The following is a 20,082-nucleotide window of genomic DNA, read 5'->3' on the forward strand; positions in this document are numbered from 1 at the left end:
CCCTTCCACAAATGCCTATTTGATCCGCTCAATGCCCCCCCAAAAGATAATTTGTTGCTCCAGATTCCGGCATCTGCATTCTCTTGTGAAGATGGGTCCCGACCCGAAACGTCACCTATTCATGTTCCCCAGAGATGCTGCTGGCCCCACTAATTTACTCCAGCACTTTGCGTGATCTCTTGTGTCTCCTTTGTAAGTTCCTTCTTGGTACCGTTGCCTCAACTGGATAATGTTAAAATTGTTATAATCACTCTTAAATTGGAAGGTTAGCACTCAGGGCAATGGGCTCCAAAGTTTTGATAGCATCATGCTATCATGTAAGTCATTATAATTCTTCAGCCATTCTAAAACATAGCTGTGTCTTCAAGTGAGTCACGAGGGCAAAGGCAGCACGGAAAGTGTAGAAGGGGAGCAATAATGAAATAAATAGCACTGATTCAATGTTAATACTTAGAATGAAGACAGAGGAATAAGGAAACAAATTTACTTTAACATTGAGCTAAGATTAAGATTCGATTTCCAAAGATCGCATTTTGTATATGGAGATTAAGCTTGTGTTGCATTGTTTTTATTATGGTGAAAAATAATGCCTTATTCTCACTCTAATATTACAATTACGAGACACATAGGATCACACTACCATGCTTGGAGTTTATCTTGATATTACTGGGAATCTATCGGATTCTTCGAGCACTCATTTAAAGGGCATGATCCGTTATTACCCATTATTGCTCCATAAATTCAACTCCTTTTGTGTTACTTAAATGGGCTGCTTATTGAAAACAAACTGCTTAGCAGTTTCTCCATTCTGCGACCTATTAATAACAATGTAACAATGACTTCATGTTGAAATGGATCACTGGAGCATGCTTGTAAACAAAACATGGATTTCAAGACAACTGTAACTCTGTTATAGAACTTGATTCCCTTACCTTGAGGGAGAAAAAAAATTACCCCATCAATTCCTCTCATGATTTTATACACCTCTATAATATCATTCCTTAGCCTATTGCACCTCAAGCCGTCGCAGCTGCGGCTTGCCTGCAGTCCGTCTGTCTTTTGTGTTTTTTGTTGTTTTTGTCTGAATTGTACTTTTAATATGATGTAGTGTTGTATGTTATGTTTTGGGGGGGGGGAACGGGAACTGTAACTGTAACTAACATTCTCTCTCCAGAACGGAGACGCGACCTTTGTTTCTGTGTCGTGTCTCCGTTCCCGCTGCGGCCTACCACCGGCCATGCACCTGGGACCACCTGGGTCTCTGGTTCGCAGAGCCCGCGGTCCGGACTCACCACCTGCGGCGCTGGCTGCCTGCGAATGCTGTGGGAATGGCTGCGACTCGTCTCCGGAGGCTCCGGCGCGGGCCGCGTGGACGTCGGAAGCCCGCAGGCCCCTGGATGGGGGCCGACATCGGGAGCTCCGGCAGCGGCAGAGGCAACGTGTTCGCCCGCCCCAAATCGCGGGGCTTGGGTCGGCCCGCTGCGGACCTTTCACCGTCCGGCGCGGCCTATATTTTTTTTTCACCGCCCAGCGGGGGCTTCAATATCGGGAGCCCCGACGTGGCAACTCCAACAGCCTGACCGCGGGACAAGACGGCAGGGAAGAGAAAAAGACATTCTGGCCTTCCATCACAGTGAGGAGGGGACTGGAGGAGACTCACTGTGATGGATGTTTCTTTTTGTTTGGTGTTAGTTGTGATTGTATGTGTTATTGCATTTTTATTGATTAATCTTATTGGTCTTATTGTTCAACTGCGGGTAATGTTTCATTTTACTACACATTTATGTGTATGTAACAAATAAACGACTATTGACTATTGAATAAAGTTCAAATTTGTCCAATCTCTCCTTTTAGCTCAGGCCCCAAAGTCCTGGCAAAATCATCGTAATCTTCTCTGGGTTCTTTCCAGCTTGATGACATCCTTCCTAAGGTGACCAAAACTAAGCACAATACTCCAAATGCGGACTCACCAATATCTTGTACAACTGTAACATAACAGCTGTAACATAGGTACTATCCAAGCCTGTGAGTGAGGTTTAAAAAAAGAGGAAAAGAGCTGAGTGCTTGCGTGAGGCATACAGCTGGGGGGGGGTGATTGATTTTTTTTTTGAAAATTTACACACATAATTACCAGTTTCAAGCCTCTTTTAGTGCATTTCAAAGTAAAAACGGACATTAAAAAATAATGTGAATATGTCACTGTATACTAATAACATTTTTATTATTTTAATTAATTTAGTTATATAATCTTGCACTTAAATTTAATATTTACTCATTACACTTCCACCACTGATTTTCTGGCACTCTTGGTTCCAGAGCTTTGCTGGTTTATCCAGCCGGCCAAGGAAGTCGGCTACAGGGATAGATGTGCTGGCTCCAGCTGGGCTGGAGTTCCAGAGCTTCGGACACAGGTGGCAAATTCAACCCACCAATCGGCCGTGGAAGTACCAATAAGGTCGAGATTAGCTGCCTTGCCCAGCCTAGGTGCCACATTTTCGGGGAGACTTCCAGGGCGGGGGGATTTCAAGTGTGCTCTCGTAAATTTGTGAGGATTTCAATAACTAGCGGCTATTTCTCGCGGAACCCTAGCAACCTCTAGCGGAAACCTAGTGTTCCGGGGAACCCCAGTTGAGAAACGCTGCTATATATCGTTTTTTTTCTCTTTCTTTTTTTCGATCCGATTTCTCCGTTGGTAAACGCAATTTTGGCAAAGTGAAAAACGCGGAAATCATGCAAAAGTGCGGAAAATGGATTTAAAAAACGCGGAAATCCACGGAAACACGGAAAATTCACATGCCTGTACAATCGTAACGTCTAAAGGTATTATAAGGTACTATCTCAATGTTTAAGAAATATTCAAACAGCTCCATGGATAGGGCAGGTTCAGTGGGATATGGGGCAAATGGAGATGGACATGTTGGTCAGTTTGGGCAAGTTGGGCTGAAGGGCCTATTTCCACACTGTATGCTTCTATCCCAATTTCTATGCCAGAACATTAAGATGCATGCGATTAGCCATGATTTTGTCATATGGGTTCAGAGCTGGCTTACTGATAGAAAACAGAAGGTTGTGGTGGAAGACAATATTCAGGTTGGAGGTCTATGAGCAGTGGAGATCCACAGGGGTATACGTGGGTCCTCTGCTAGTTGTGATTTATATTAACGACTTGGATGTAAACGTAGACGGGTTGATGAGTAAGTTTGCAGATGACACCAAGATTGCTGGGTCGCGGACTGTGAGGAAGGCTGTCAAGGTATACAGCGGGATATAGAGCAGCTACAGAAATGGGCGAAGAAATGTCATTTGGAGTTTAATCTGAGCAACACCTTGGGAGCTTGAATGCAAGATGAAAATATAGAGTTAATGGCATGGCCCTTAACAGCATTGATGCACAGAGGGATCTTGGGGACCAAGTCCATAACTCCCTGGAAGTGGCAACGCAAGTGGATAGAATGGTAGAGAGGTTATATGATATATTCGTTTTCATATTTTTGTTGCAGGAAAGAACTGCTGATGCTGGTTTAAATCGAAGGTAGATACAAAATGCTGGAGTAACTCAGCGGGACAGGCAGCATCTCTGGAGAGAAGGAATGGGCGACGTTTCGGGTCGAGACCTTTCTTCAGATTTTCGTCATTTCTTACTCTTCAGCGGATTTCCTTTGCCATTAAACCAGTTATAAGAGAGAAAGTTTTGGATTGCTCTCGGACATATTGATGCCGCAGGCTGACTTGCCTCCAAATTTGTAATATGCTCTGTAATGGCAGTTTCTATACCATCTCGAAATCCCACTTCGATAGCCATTACTTCTCGGGGATGAAATGTAGTTATAGCTCACGCACACGTCGCACCCTGATATGACAAAACGAATCTTCCAAACTTCTTTTCTTCATTAATTGGTTTTATTAAAGTAGCACAAATCATAGAGTAATTCATCAGTTTCCGTACTTTATCAACTGTTTCTTCTTCAAACAATATCTAGAAATTCTTGCAGTTATTACCGTATGGTTCTTACAAATATAACCGGTGCGAGCGTATGGTACGAGCGCGTGGTAAAGAACTGTATGCTCACCATCCTCCGAGTCTAAACTGACCCACAACCTCTGTGCCACGCTAGCCACCTCCCATCTAGACACTCCCCATTACGCATTAAGTCACACCCACAAGCAGGCAAAAAAGACATAAACTAGAAATATTAAAACATAGCCGTAACACAATGACAATAACTGAATTAAGCATAAATGGCTCCTACATGCTCTAACAGTGGTCTGGCTATGCCTGCTTTGAATATTTATCTATCCCCACATACCCAGAATTCAAGTCAATTTACTTCCACAGACAATGCATTATCTTGACATCAACAATATGGTCCCGTGCAGTATTTCAAGTTTCATTGATTTCATTCGCAACTACATATTAGTAACCTATTCTTTCGAACGAGAAAGTCATTTTTTCTAATAAGAAGTTCTGTTTCAGAAATTTGTTATTTTTGGAAGAGTGGTTCTAATTACAGTTTACACTGAAAGAAGCATATCTACCATTTACACCACCACTTGAAAGAGATATAATTCACAAAATTGTCTAAATCCAGGATGGCATTAAGATTGCTGTCGTGTATAACTATTCATTCTGCTGACAACCACCATATTACGAGTTATCAAATGTTGGTGAAATCCTTTGAGATATTTCAATCTGAATATTTAAAGACCCAGCATTTAGTAGGCGGTTAATGCCTCTCACAAGTGTAATTGGAAATGGATTCGCCAAACACAACTTATCAATGAGAGTAGAAACATTATTAAAAACAAAATCACCAAATTACTTTCTTAATGAGAATACAGTTTTAGTTGAGCTAGTATTAGGAGTGAATATAAAAGAGCTGACTGGTAATATAATCTTCTACCCTCATGGGGTTAAAAGTTTAGAAACAAAGAACTGCAGATGCTGGTTAATACACAAAGGACACAAAGTACTGGAGTAACTCAGCAGGTCAGGCAGCATCTCTGGAGAACATGGATAGGTACTGTTTCAGGTTGAGACCCTTTCTCAGACTAAAAACTTTGTTAGCTTAAGCATGTTCTAAATCAGCTGCTGTCCAAGTTCCAGTTCTCCAGCTGTTTTGTTTATGGCAGCAAAACAATAACTTTTGCAAATGAAAGAACACGTCTACTCAGAGAGCTTGAATTAATAAAGGAGCAAAAACTCACATTAAATCTCAGAATATGTCAGTCCACCCCAAACTTAATGCAAGTACTGCTAAGTTTATCAGAACTGGTGGCCTTGATGATATGCTTTCACATCACACTGAGGATTACAGAATGGGTAGAGCAGGAAGGAAGACGTTAAGCCCATCAAATCTGCATCAGTTCTACCTAAAAGCAACGCAGCTCATTCTGCTCTCCTGTCCTCTCATCAAACCCCACAAATGCTTTCCTTCCAAAACATATCTGGCTTCTTCTGGAATGTTACAATTAAATTCCCTGCACAACAATCCCAGGCAGTATATTCTGAACACTCACATCATAAAATGTATTCTTCCTTATGTTATATGATTATTTTGCCAATATTAACATCCCTGTACATTTTTTTGATACCCGTTCTAGTTTAATTACATCGTTTAAGTAGCAGGATGACTAGAATTGTATATAATATTCCAATGTGGTCTTACCAATGCATTGCACAGCTGTAACAGGGACTCCCAACTCACAAGTGAATATCCTGACCCATAAGGACAAGTGTGCCAAACACTTTCTTCACCACCTTGTGTCATCATTTTCTTGGAATTATGTACTTCCCCCCACGGAGGTCCTACTGCAGTTTTACAGGGCCCTGGTGAGACCACACCTGGAGTATTGTGTGCAGTTTTGGTCTCCTAGTTTGAGGAAGGACATTCTTGCTATTGAGGGAGCACAGCATAGGTTCACCAGGTTAATTCCCGGGATAGCGGGACTGACATATGATGAAAGACTGGATCGACTGGGCTTATATTTACTGGAATTTAGAAGGATGAGAGGGGATCTAATGGAGAAACAAATAAAACTATTAAGGGATTGGACAGGCTTGATGAAGGAATAAATGTTCCCGATGTTGGGGGAGTCCAGAACCAGGGGTCACTGTTTAAGAATAAGGGGTAGGTCATTTGGGACTGAGATGAGGAAAGACTTTTTCACCCAGAGAGTTGTAAATCTGTGGCATTCTCTCCCACAGAAGGCAGTGGAGGCCAATTCACTGAATGTATTCAAGAGAGAGTTGGATATAGCTCTTGGGGCTAATGGAATCAAGGGATACGGAGAGAAAGCAGGAATGGGGTACTGATTCTGGATGATCAGCCATTTCATATTGAATGGCGGTGCTGGCTCGAAGGGCTGAATGGCCCACTCTTGCACCTATTTTCTATGTTTCTATGAATACTATCTTCCACGAGTATCTTCATTGCTTCAATAGAACTTTGCTCTACAATCTGTCTGTGCTTGATCCTTTTTTAAATATTTATTAAAAAATTAGCTCTTCCACGGTTGAGGATTTTACCTTCAATACTTCCTGGTCTTGGATCATGTTGTGGTCAATGTTAGGTAGGTGATCTCCTATGATACCCTCCAATTTCTCTGCTTTGTTTCCCAGGACCAGATACAATGCTGTTTCCTTTGTTGATGAAATACTTACCCTATATAATCTGTTAATGGCAAAGATAAGTTTATATAGAGGTCGAAACATCGCAACGATTTGATCAGCGAACAAGATTCAACTTGTTTGTGCTCAAGGCCTAAGTAATCCCTTGGTGGGACATGCAATGCTTCCAAATCTAACAGAAAATATACAAGCAGTCTGTTACCATACAAGCAGAAAACATACCAATTATTCTTGAAATTTGTGTCATAACGAAAATCGGGGACCATATTATCTAAATAGTTTTCATAAATTTCTGTTGAATAAAATTTTCTATAGTATCCATAATTACACTTGGATCTGCTGGACAGACTTCTTTTTTTTGGATGTGAATCTTGCCAATTCTCTCCATCACGGCTTTGTGAACAGAAGGCAGGGAATTTAGGGAACTCAACATCTGGAGCTGATCAGCTGGATGCTGACTGATTTCCTTAAACCTCAAAGCCCGTAACACATCAGCTGCAAACTTGCAAGGATGAGCTGTTGCTGCAATAATAACTGGACAGCTCCGGTCTTGCTGACGATCTGCTACAACTTTTGCCACAGCTGTGTGCGGGTCCAGAACGTATCCTGTGGACTTATGCACAGAATAGATTGCAGCCAAGCACTCCTCCTCCGAACACCAATCTGCCACAAAGCTACGGTGAATTCTCTTCAGCAAAATATTTGGCACCTGAAAGTGGTTGCTCTCATCCAACTGGGTAAACAGCTCCCTCACCAGCTGCCCATCTCCACGTGCAACAAGGTGTAAATATCTCTCGACGTTGGAGGACCTGAGAATATCTAATCCAGGAGACAAGGAAGCTGTTGCAGTTCTATGCCTCAAATCATATTTGCCTGTTCTTATGAAATCAGTCAGCACATTATTTTGATTTGAAGCGCATATGAATTTTCGAATTGGAATCCCCATGCATTTTGCATATACCGCTGCCATTATGTTGCCAAAATTTCCTGTGGGAATGCAAACATCAACTGGATCTCCAAAAGCAATTACGCCTTGCTTGATAAGATCAAGATAGGCAGAGGCATGATAAATTACCTGTGGCAGCAGACAAGCCCAGTTTATTGAGTTTGCAGTGCTTAGAGCTGACCCATATTCAACTGTCAGGAAGCCAAAGTAATCGGGATTTGTGAATATTTGCTTTATGGTTGTCTGACAGAAATCAAAGTTAGACTTGACACCTATAGTCTTCACATTTTCATCTTTGTAACTAATCATCTGTGCCTTCTGAATATTACTAATTCCCTCTTCGGGAAAAAATGTGAGAACTGAGATTCTTTGTTTGTCATTATCACTGAGGCAGCCGATACCATCCAGAACAGCACATCCTGTATCCCCAGACGTAGCTGTTAAAATCAGGTAATTGCAAGTTCGAGACATGCAATATGCAAATAGTTGTGGAAACATCTGCAAAGCAAAATCTTTGAAGGATGCTGTGGGCCCATGGAATAATTCAAGAAGAAACTGATTGCCAGACAAATGTCTGATTGGTGCTATGTTGCTGCATGCAAAGTTGTGTCCGTATGCTCTCGTCACCATCTCTCGCAGGTTCATAGCTGGCACATCAATGGGGTGTACACACTTTTCCAAAAGGACCTGGGCCCGTTCAGTGTAAGGTGCTTCAACCAGCCTTTGCCACTCCCCAGCAACCATTTCAGGAAAGTTGTCTGCAGGGACGTAGAGACCGCCGTCAAAAGCCAGGCCTTCAATAATGACATCGGAGAAGGAGTTGGGATCTTTCATCAATACAGGTTTTTTAGCTATACTTCTTGTGGAAATAAATATCTCCGAGCCTTGATGCCTCTTCAAACCATCAAGAACTTTCTCAGCAACTGCTTCTGCTGTGTCACCATACTGACATAGAACCCGTATATCATACCATTTATGGTAAAATTGTTGTCTGCTCTGAAGAATTTCTTGCATTGGAACACCAGGCCTCAGCCCAACAATGTGGTCTACCTTCATCCTTTCAAGCCTTTCAAGTAATTCTTCAAGAGGCACATCGAGGTAAACAACAATCCCATTCTTCTTCATGTGGTACATACTCTGGGGATGCAGTGGACTGGACCCAGTAAGAGGAATAATGCTTCTGGTTGTTGAAAATCTCTGAAGAATTTCATCTTGTAAAAATAATTCATCACCAATCTGCTGCAGCTTCTGAGTCACGCTCATGTGCCAGGTTCTTTTGAGTAGATCATCAATGTCTATCACTGGTAGGCCAGTCATCTGACCAAGAAAGATCCCTACCGTTGTCATCCCTGCGCATGGAGCCCCCACAAGAACAATATTCTTGTCATCCAGCAGTGAACAAACTGTGGACAGCATTGACATAGGACGTTTAGAAAATGGGTTTGTCCTTAGACATAAAACACAATTCCAGTTGACTGAAATTAAAGACTGACCGCACACATTCCTGTGAAACAGTCTGTGCTTCAGCAAACGTGCACCTGCAGAAATCAGTCGGGACATCATGACCATCTTTCACACAAGGGCATATACGCAGAAACTAGAGAAAAAGGCAGAAATTACAGTTGGAATAATAAACCATCGTTAATTTCCTTCAAAGGCAAATAAAATAATTAAAAACATAGACTAATTTGTACCACATGTAACATTCATCATATCATTTACTATTTTTATTTTTTTAACAAGATAAGACAACCTCAGATTTTTAATTGTACAATCCTACATTTTCTTGTAGGATTGTACAATCCTACTAATTCAAGCTTCCCTGAAATGCCCCTTGTAGCTTTGATAATTTGCAAAGGCCCACCCCAGCTCTGCTGTCTGAAAAGAATTAAACATTTCTGAAGTCCTAAAAAAAAGATTCTATTAAAAGTGAGTAAATAAGTTGAAACATTAAAAAAAGCATTAAAATAATTTAAAAATATAATCAGCTGGGAGTACCTGCAAACAAGTATAATACGTATGAAGGAACTGCAGGTGCTGGTTTAAACAAGTATAATGCAATGCTTTGGAAAAGGGAGTTATTTTTATTTTTCCTTTCTTCCCCACAACGCATGTTCTTGTATCAATCTAAACTAGCACAGGACCTAAAAGTCACTTCCCAATGTAAAACTCAGTAACCTGAGAAAGAGAGAGCGCTACCACTTGACTTCCAATGTTGTCCATAGGATCAAGGGCATTTGAAAATATCTGTGACTCCATTTTAAAAATTAAATAATTGCTGGCAGTCCTGTTCTAAACTACCCATATATCAACAAAGTCAAGACCAATGTTGTCGATGCAGTACTTTATCCACAAGACAGCAACTATTTTTTTGGAAGTATGTGTTATCTAAAGCTAACTACTGGAAACATAATTAAACTGATAAAGCATGGATACCGCAAAAGTGTACTGTGAATCCTGTAACAAAGAGCATATTCAGCCACATTTTCCACTAACCATTTGAGAAAAAGCAATTACAAAATGAAAGAAAATGTAGGAATCTGCAGTGATATATCAATGTTAAAAATCCTTTGCATTACCATCAATAATACAATTCATAAATCTGTAAAATGATCTTTACACAATCGTATGGCAAATGTGGGAGAATTTGAGAATATTATGAGCATTGGCTGCTAATTATTCTCAATGTTTGCACATCTGTCTGAACTGACTGCACAGGCGTAGAAGTGCAGCAGGTGACAAGTGGCTGAAGGAGCATGCATTTTGCATCAGCCACCAAACATAAATTTCTTTAACAAACTGACCAACAGCGAGGTGAGGTAGGTCCCTCTGTAATACATCTATATAATTATAAAATAATAAGTTTTTTCTACAGGGGATTAGTGCAGTTGGATTCATTTCCAGGTTCATATGATGTGTCAGACATGGTTCAGTCACCCATCAAGTACAACCTACTCCAAGGTCTTGAGTTGAACAATCCAGGCTGACCCTCAGTGCAGTATTGAAATCACAATTTTTGGGTGAATTGTTACACACGAGCCTTTCAGCACTCCTACTGTACATGAACAGAAATAAATGTTCTATGGTACTTCCCATTCACCTCTCAACAAGCTCACTTAAAAATAAACTATTTGTCCGCTATCTTTTGTAATTCAGCTACAGAGACTGTAGATGACACAGTTAGTACGTCTGCAGATGGCACTAAATGTGGTGGTATAGTAGACAGTTCAGAATCTAGTTTACACTGAGATCTCATCGAAAAGTATAAAAGCATGAGAGGAGTGGATCAGGTGGATGCACAGAGACTCTTACCCAAAGTAGGGGAATCAAGGACCAGAGAACATAGATTAAAGGTGAAGGGGAAAAGATTTAATAGGAATCTGAATGGTAACTTTTTCACACAAAGGATGGTTGGTGGGTGTATGGAACAAGCTGCCAGAGGAGGTAATTGAGGCTGGGATGATCCCAATGTTTAAGAAACAGTGCGACAGGAATATGGATAGGACAGGTTTGGAGGGATATGGACCAAACGCAGGCAAGTGGGACTAGTATAGCTAGGACATGTTGGCCGGTGTGGGCAAGTTACGCCGAAGGGCCTATTTCCATGCTTTATCACTTTATGAGATCTGGATCAACTGAGCCAAAGGGCCGTTGAATGGCAGATGCAGTTTAATAAAAGGGCAAGGACACGCTGTTGTGTTTCGGTAGGACAAACCAGGGCAGAACAGACGCGATAAATGATATGGCCCTGGGAAGGGGGGCAGTACATTGTTCCATGAAAGATGAAACACAGGTAGATGTGAATAAGGCATTTGTCACAATTACCTTCACTGGTCAGATACTGAGTACAAGAATGGGCTCATGACGATGCTGTTAAGGCATATTTGAAGTACTATGAGAGTTCTGGTCACACTGTTATTGGAAGGGATGTCATTTAATTGGAAAGTGAGCAAAAATGATTTACAAGTATATTATTGCGTCTGGAGGGTCTGAGTTATAAGGAGAGGGTGAATAGGCTAGACTTTTTATGCTTAGGTGCAGGAGGCTGAGGGGTGACCTTATAGAGGTTTATAAAATCATGAGAGGCGCATACAAGATAAACAGCCGCATTCTTTTCCACAGGGTAGGGGAGGATAAAACTAAAGGGAAAGATGAGAGATAAAAGATACAGATGCATGCCAATGGGCAACATTTTTACAAAGATGATGGTGCACATATACTACAAACACACAGCATATTACGCAGCTCCTGTGGAAAGAGAAACTAAGTTAACATATCAAATTAAATATTTTAGTTTGTAATATATGTGAATAAGGAAATTGAGGAACAGATACCTTGCACCTTAAATCCATAGATCTTTGAAGTTGGCAGCAGAGGTAGATAACGTAGTTAGGAGAGCATTCAGGATACTGGCCTTCATTATATTAATTGGGGCACTGAATAGATATATCGGGAGATTAGGCTTCCACTTTATAAAACCTTGCTGAAGTACTGCATGCAGTTCTGGTCACCAAGAGACAGGACCAGAGAGAATGCAGAGGAGATTGCCTAAGGTAGAACAGTTCAGTTGTAAGAAGATACTGGAGAAGATAAGATCTTTTCTCCCGGGGAAACCGGAATTTAAGAGGGAACATGATTGAAGTATATAAAATCATGATTATAGGTTGGGTAGACGTCAAAAAACATTTCCCCATATCAGAGGTAGTAAAACAAGAGTATAACGATTTAGGGTAAGGGGATAGAAATTCAGAAGGGATATGAAGGTGATCTTCTTCACCCAGACCCTGAATGGTAATTGCCGTAAATTCACTCTCTAAGAGAGTCAGTGAAGCTTGATCACTCACATCATGTAAGGTGTCCAGATGAACACTTGAATCACTTAGGCATTGAGGGCTATGGATCAAGTGCTGAGTAATGAGATGCCCAGCACTCGGTCCATATCCAAGGTCTATCGTAATACAGAAGGAAACATAGAAACATAGAAAATAGGTGCAGGAGGAGGCCATTTGGCCCTTCAAGCCAGCACCACCATTCATTGTGATCATGGCTGATCATCCACAATCAGTAACCTGTGTTTGCCTTCTCCCCATATCCCTTGATTTTACTAGCCCCGGGAGCTCTATCCAACTCTCTTTTCAATTCATCCAGTGAATTGGCTTCCACTGCCTTCTGTGGCAGAGAATTTCACAAATTCACAACTCTCTGGGTGAATTTTTTTTTTCTCACCTCAGTTTTAAATGGTGTGACGCGTCGAAAAGCCCGAAATAAAGGCGAGGAGCCAGGTATTTCGGGAGGGATTTATTTCGTGGTGTCTCTAGACCAGTCGGGTCTGCCAGAGAGAGAGCGCGCCTAAAATCCCGCCCTTTATCCTCGCAGCTAAGGGCCGCCCCCCTGGACTCAGGCCTTGCGGCACTCCACTCACCACTGACTGCCATTCTGAAAAGGACCCTTTTATTCCTGTCTGCCAACCAATTTTCTATCCATGTCAATACCCTGCCCCCAATAACATGTACTCTAATTTTGCCCACCAATCTCCTGTGTGGGACCTTATCAAAGGCTTTCTGAAAGTCCAGATACACTACATCCACTGGCTCTCCCTCATCCATTTTACTTGTTACATCCTCAAAACATTCCAGAAGATTAGTCAAGCAGGATTTCTCCTTCATCAATCCATGCTGACTTAGACCAATCCTTTTACTACTACCCAAATGCACTGTTATTACCTCTTTAATAATTGACTCCAGTATCTTCCCCACCACCGATGTCAGGCTAACTGGTCTATTATTCCCCTTTTTCTCTCTCGCTCCTTTCTTGAAATGTTGGATAACATTAGCTACCCTCCAATCCACAGGAACTGATCCTGAATCTATTGAGCATTGGAAAATGATCACCAATGCGTCCACGATTTCTAGAGCCACCTCCTTGAGTACCCTGGGATGCAGGCCATCAGGCCCTGGGGATTTATCAGCCTTCAGTCCGATCAGTCTACCCAATATTATTTCTCGCCTGATGCAAATTTCTTTCAGCTCCTCTGTCTCCCTCGACCCTCCGTCCTCTGGTACATCTGGGAGATTGTTTTGTGTCTTCCTTAGTGAAGACAGATCCGAAGTAGCTGTTCAACTCTTCTGCCATTTCCTTATTCCCCATAATAATTTCACCTGTTTCTGCCTTCAAGGGACCCACATTTGTCTTCACTAAGTTTTTTCTCTAAACATACCTAAAGAAGCTTTTACTATCCTTCATTATATTCTTGGCCAGCTGCCCCTCGTACTTCATCTTTTCAGCCCGTATTGCCCTTTTTGTTATCTTCTGTTATCCTTTGAAAGTTTCCCAATCCTCTGGCTTCCCACTCCTCTGTGCTGTGTTATACATCTTTTCTTTTAGTTTTATTCCATCCCTAACTTCCCTTGTCAGCCATGATTGCCTCTTGCTCCCCTTAGAATCTTTGTTCCTCTTTGGATTGAAGTGATCCTGCATCTTCTGGATTATGCCCAGAAATTCCTGCCATTGCTGTTCTTGGCATTCCTGCTCGGATCCTTTTCCAATCGACCTTGGCCAGCTCCTCTCTCATGCCTTCATAGTCCCCTTTGTTCAACTGCAACACTGACTCTTCTGATTTAAACTTGTCCCTCTCAAATTGCAGATTAAAACTAATCATATTATGGTCACTACCTTCTAGCGGTTCCTTTACCTTGAGTTCCCTTATTAAATCTGATTCATTGGACAACACTAAATTCAGAATTGCCTTCTCTCTGGTAGGCTCCAGTACAAGCTGCTCTAAGAATCCATCTCGGAGGCTCTCTACAAACTCCCTTTCTTGGGGTCCAGAACAAACCTGATTTTCCCAGTCTACCTGCATATTGAAATCTCCCATCACCACAGTGGCATTACCTTTGTTACATGCCAATTTTAACTCCTGCTGCAACTTACACCCTATATCCAGGCTACTGTTTGGGGGTCTGTAGATAACTCCCATTAATGTCTTCTTACCTTACAATTCCTCAATTCTATCCACAGTGACCCTACATCATCAGTCGCTATGTCACCCCTCGCAATGATCAGCCATGATCACATAGAATGGTGGTGCTGGCTCGAAGGGTCGAATGGCCTACTCCTGCACCTATTGTCTATTGTCTATTGCAAGGGACTGAATTTCATCCCTCACCAACAGAGCTACCCCACCTCCTCTACCCACCTGCCTGTCCTTTCTATAGTATGTATAACTCTGAATATTCAGTTCCCAGTCCCGATCCTACTGCAGCCATGTTTCTGTAATCCCACAATGTCATATCTACTAATCTGTAACTGAGCCTCAAGCTCATCCGCTTTACTTCATATACTTTGCGCATTCATATATAATACTTTTAATCCATTACTCACCTCACCTTTCACATCGATTCCTATTTCACTTGGCCATACTCTCCAATCCCTTCGTGAGTTTTAATTCTGTCCCATAAATTCTGGGGTCTTTCTTAACTTTTCCTATACTCTCTTTCCTTTTAACTCCATCCTTGTCTATCCCATTTGTCTCCCCCCCCCCCCCCCCCCCCCCACCCACTATTTAGTTTAAACCCACCTGCGTAGCAGTGGCAAACCTGCCTGCCAGAATGCTGGTCCCCCGCCTGTTGAGGTGCAACCCGTCCCTTTTGTACAATTCACCCTTACCCCAAAACAGATCCCAGTGGTTTAAGAATCTAAATCCCTGCTCCCTGCACCAGCTCCTCAGCCATACATTGAGGTCCCCTATCTCCCTTTTCCTGCCCTCACCAGCACGAGGAACTGGAAGCAAACCGGAGATTATCACCCTTGAGGTACTGCTTTGCAGCCTTCTTCCGAGCTCTCTAAAGGATCACCATTTTGTTAGTGTGGCTAGTATTGGCTTACATGCATTACGATTCATTGATTCCCACGAAAGATAATATTAAGTTGCCGAGAGAGTGGGGAAGGGGAATATCTCTGATGGGTTGCGGTCATGGTTGTTATGGAGATAAGCTGCTGAGGAAATCATACTTAAAAGCATTTAAATCCATTTAAAGCATCTTGGGAGTTCTGAGGACATGAAAACGCGCTGTAAAATTATAGGGCCATTTTCACTCATCATGTACAGCTAGCATTCTTACTTGGGTTTAGTTTAGTTTAGAGTTACAGCGCGGAAACAGACCCTTTGGCCCATCGGGTCCGTGCCTACGAGCGATCCCCGCACAATCACACTATCCTACACATACACGAGACAATTTTTTTTAAACATTTACCAAGCCAATTAACCTACAAACCTGCACATCTTTGGAGTGTGGGAGGAAACCGAAGATCTCGTAGAAAACCCACGCAGGTCACAGGGAGAACGTGCAAACTCCATACAGCCAGCACCCATAGTCGGGATCGAACCCGGGCCTCCGGGGCTGCATTCGCAGTAAGGCAGCAACTCTACCGCTGCACCACCGTGCCTCAAACTAGTCAATGCTATAGGTTTCATTTTCAAAGTTACAATTGCCACCAATGAAACATTAAAAACGAATAAAGGGTTATAGAAACAATATGGCATAATGAAAAAAAACAATATCTTAAGACTCAACAACTATTCATAGTTCATATTTCAGGAAGAGCAAGACTACAAATTTGCCTTATGCAAATTTATAGCAATTAAGATTCCAACACCATCTGTTACTTCGACCCCAATGCAGACATTGGACTGTTTGTGGAACTGATGTGCTACAATAGACAAAATGTGTAGGAAGGAACTGCAGATGCTAGCTTAAACCGAAGATAGACACAAAAAGCTGGAGTAACTGAAGAAAGATCTCGACTCGCAATGTCACCCATTCCTTCTCTCCAGAGATGCTGCCTGGCCCGCTGAGATACTCCAGCTTTTTGTGTCTATCTTCGTGCTACAATAGGCATGTGCTACAATGCTGAGAACTCTTTTCTGCACTCTGCCCTTTCTTACCCTTTGCTCTACTATCGTAAGTGAGTTGGACTTGATAATATTTATGTACAGTATTATCTGATTTGATTGGATGGCATGTAAAACAAAGCTTCTCATTTGACAATAATAATAAACTTAAATTTAAACTTCAACCTACTGTTGACCTAAAAACTGAGAAATGAAAATTGACTGCATCCTTCAACTCCATTACATTAAAATATGCAGGAATGATTCTGAGGCAGCAAATCTTCGATTTCAGTGACAAACTGCTCAAACTTCACCTCCTGGATGATACTGTCTGGCAATCACTCATGAAAACCCCCACACGACCTGATCCTTGGGCTCAAAAATATTTTTTAACTGCTTTGGAATTAAATGAACCCATGACTCATTTAATAGTCTATTTAACTATCGCTGCATTAGATTATTTTGAATACCTTGCACTACCTTAAGTGGCTCACAATTATTTTTTATCTCGAACTTCAGTTTGTTCTGTGTTTTTTAAATATAAACCTTTTATATAAAATGCTGGCATACAGTCATTGCCAGATTGAATTTTTTTTATACATCACACTGATGTTTCAGTTTAAAATCAGAATTACTTCTTAAAACTCATTTATAAAGTTGTGGTTTGGATTGGCCACAGAATTACGAAAAAGATAAATGGAGAGATCAGTATCAACAAAAAAATATGATTCAGGAATAACTGAGAAGCTTTGTGTAATCTTGCTCGGAAACTGTAGTTCAGGGGCATCTTGTTATCATGGGACATTTTCTGAAAATGCCAACATAATTTAGGTCCATTAAAAGGTGACCTGAAAAGAGCTTTTTTAAATCGCGAGCAGAAGAGATAGAGTGAATGCACAGAGTCATTATCCCAAGGTAAGGGAATCAAGAACTCGAAGGCAGAGGCTGAAGGCGAGAGGAGAAAGATTTAATAGGAACCTGAGGGACAACCTTTTCACACAGATGATGAAACGAGCTGCCAAAGGAGTTGAGGCAGGTACTATAACAGCATTTAAAAGACATTTGGACACATAATGGAGAGAGGATTGTGCACGAAATACAGGAAAATTAAAATGGATCTTGGTCAGCATGAATGAGTTGGTCTCTGTTTCTGTGCTGTATGACTCTATGACTTTTGAATGATTAGCACAATTATTGATTTATTGATTCTAACTGTTGTGCTGCATGTATTTAGCAGGTATTTATTAACTACTGAGTAGTGGCTAATAATTACAGGGCAGTTGGCAGTATCAATTAATGAGAAGTTGATTTGATGGCAATAGTTAATTACTGACTTATTCACAACAGTGCATTGTAATAATTGAATAGATAATTAAACATCCCCCACAATTTGCACTGGTCCTGCACATTGACACCACAGCCAAGAAAGCACACCAATGCCTCGTTTCTCAGAAGGCTAAGGAAATTTGGAACGTTTCATGTTGTGGGAATCACTGAGACATGGCTACAAGAGGACCAGGGCTGGGAACTGAATATTCAGGGGTACACAACATATAGAAAAGACAGACAGGTGGGTAGAGGGGGTGGGATCGCTCTGTTGGTGAGGAATGATATTCACTCCCTTGCAAGGGGTGACATAGAATCAGGAGATGTAGAATCAGTATGGATAGAAATGAGGAATTGTAAGGGTAAAAAGACCCTAATGGGAGTTATCTACAGGCCTCCAAACAGTAGCCTCGACATAGGGTGCAAGTTGAATCAGGAGCTAAAATTGGCAAAGGGGATTACAGAGGCATGAGGCAGGAGCTGGCCAGAACTGACTGGAAGGAGGCCCTAGCAGGGAAGACGGTGGAACAGCAATGGTAGGTATTCCTGGGAATAATGCAGAAGTTGCAGGATCAATTTATCCCAAAGAGGAGGAAAGATTCTAAGGGGAGTAAGAGGCACCCTTGGCTGACAAGGGAAGTCAAGGACAGCATAAAAATAAAAGAGAAGAAGTACAACAAAGCAAAGAAGAGTAGGAAGCCAGAGGATTGGGACTCTTTTAAAGAGCAACAGAAGATGACGAAGAAGGCAATACGGGGAGAAAAGATGAGGTACGAGGGTAAACTAGCCAATAATATAAAGGAGGATAGTAAAAGCTTTTTTAGGAATGTAAAGTGGAAAAAAATAGTCAAGGCAAATGTGGGTCCCTTGAAGACAGAAGCAGGAGAATTTATTATGGGGAACAAGGAAATGGCAGACGAATTGAACCGGTACTTTTGATCTGTCTTCATTAAGGAAGATACAAGCAATCTCCCAGATGTTCTAGTGGCCAGAGATCTTAGGGTGACGGAGGAACTGAAGGAAATCCACATTAGGCAGGAAATGGTGTTGGGTAGACTGATGGGACTGAAGGCTGATAAATCCCCAGGGCCTGATGGTCTGCATACCAGATAACTTAAGGAGGTGGCGCTAAAAATTATGGACGCAATGGTGATCATTTTCCAATGTTCTACAGATTCAGGATCAGTTCCCGTGGATTGGAGGGTAGCCAATGTTGTCCGACTTTTTAAGAAAGGAGGGAGAGAGAAAACGGGAAATTATAAAACAGTTAGTCTTACATCAGTGGTGGGGAAGATGCTGGAGTCAATTATAAGAGACAAAATTGCGGAGCATTTGGATAGTAGTAACAGGATCGTTCTGAGTCAGCATGGATTTACGAAGGGGAAATCATGCTTGACTAATCTTCTGGAATTCTTTGAGGATGTAACTAGGAAAATTGACTGGGGAGAGCCGGTGGATGTGGTGTACCTTGACTTTCAGAAAGCCTTCGACAAGGTTCCACATAGATTAGTGGGCAAAATTAGAGCACATGGTATTGGAGGTAGGGTACTGACATGGATAGAAAATTGGTTGGCAGACAGAAAGCAAAGCGTGGGGATAAATGGGTCCCTTTCAGAATGGCAGTCAGTGACTAGTGGGGTACCGCAAGGCTCGGTGCTGGGACCACAGCTATTTACAATATATATCAATGACTTGGATGAAGGAATTAAAAGTACCATTAGCAAATTTGCAGATGATACAAAGCTGGCTGGCAGTGTGAACTGTGAGGAAGATGCTATGAGGTTGCAGGGTGACTTGGACAGGTTGTGTGAGTGGGCAGATGCATGGCAGATGCAGTTTAATGTGGATAAGTGTGAGGTTATCCACTTTGGTGGTAAGAATAGGAAGGCAGATTATTATCTAAATGGTGTCAAGTTAGGAAAAAGGGACGTACAACGAGATCTGGGTGTCCTATTGCATTAGTCACTGAAAGGAAGCATGCACTGACTGCAAAAGCTTTTATAGATACTGACTGCAAAAGCTTTTATAGAACTGACTGCAAAAGCTTTTATAGATATGTGAAGAGAAAAAGATTAGTTAAGACAAATGTCGGAAACAGGTGAATTGGTCATAGAGAACAAGGAGATGGCAGACCAATTGAACAAATACTTTGGTTCTGTCTTCACTAAGGAAGACATAAACAGTCTGCTGGAAATAGCGGGGGACCGGGGGTCTAATGAGGTGGAGGAACTGAGGGAAATCCAGGTTAGTCGGGAAGTGGTGTTAGGTAAATTAAATGGATTAAAGGCAGAT

General features: G+C 41.8%; 1 protein-coding gene and 1 long non-coding RNA gene across 2 annotated transcripts in view; both read right to left on the reverse strand.

Annotated features, from left to right (window-relative positions):
• LOC144603032 (uncharacterized) overlaps window positions 1-20,082 on the reverse strand; it is a 161,215-nt gene that overhangs the window by 87,205 nt on the left and 53,928 nt on the right. The gene's annotated exons all lie outside the window — the stretch shown is intronic.
• thnsl1 (threonine synthase like 1) lies at window positions 3,929-9,039 on the reverse strand. The gene has a single exon (XM_078416129.1). It carries the CDS (start codon window positions 8,994-8,996, stop codon window positions 6,900-6,902), a length of 2,097 nt encoding a protein of 698 aa, XP_078272255.1. The 5' UTR covers window positions 8,997-9,039; the 3' UTR covers window positions 3,929-6,899.

Source organism: Rhinoraja longicauda, chromosome 2 (genome assembly GCF_053455715.1).
Source record: "Rhinoraja longicauda isolate Sanriku21f chromosome 2, sRhiLon1.1, whole genome shotgun sequence".
NCBI lineage: Eukaryota > Metazoa > Chordata > Chondrichthyes > Rajiformes > Arhynchobatidae > Rhinoraja > Rhinoraja longicauda.

What these genes read in the sequence shown, in the direction of transcription:
- thnsl1 (XM_078416129.1), bottom strand. Translation starts at nt 8,996, where the DNA reads ATGTCAATGCTGTCCACAGTTTGTTCACTGCTGGATGACAAGAATATT.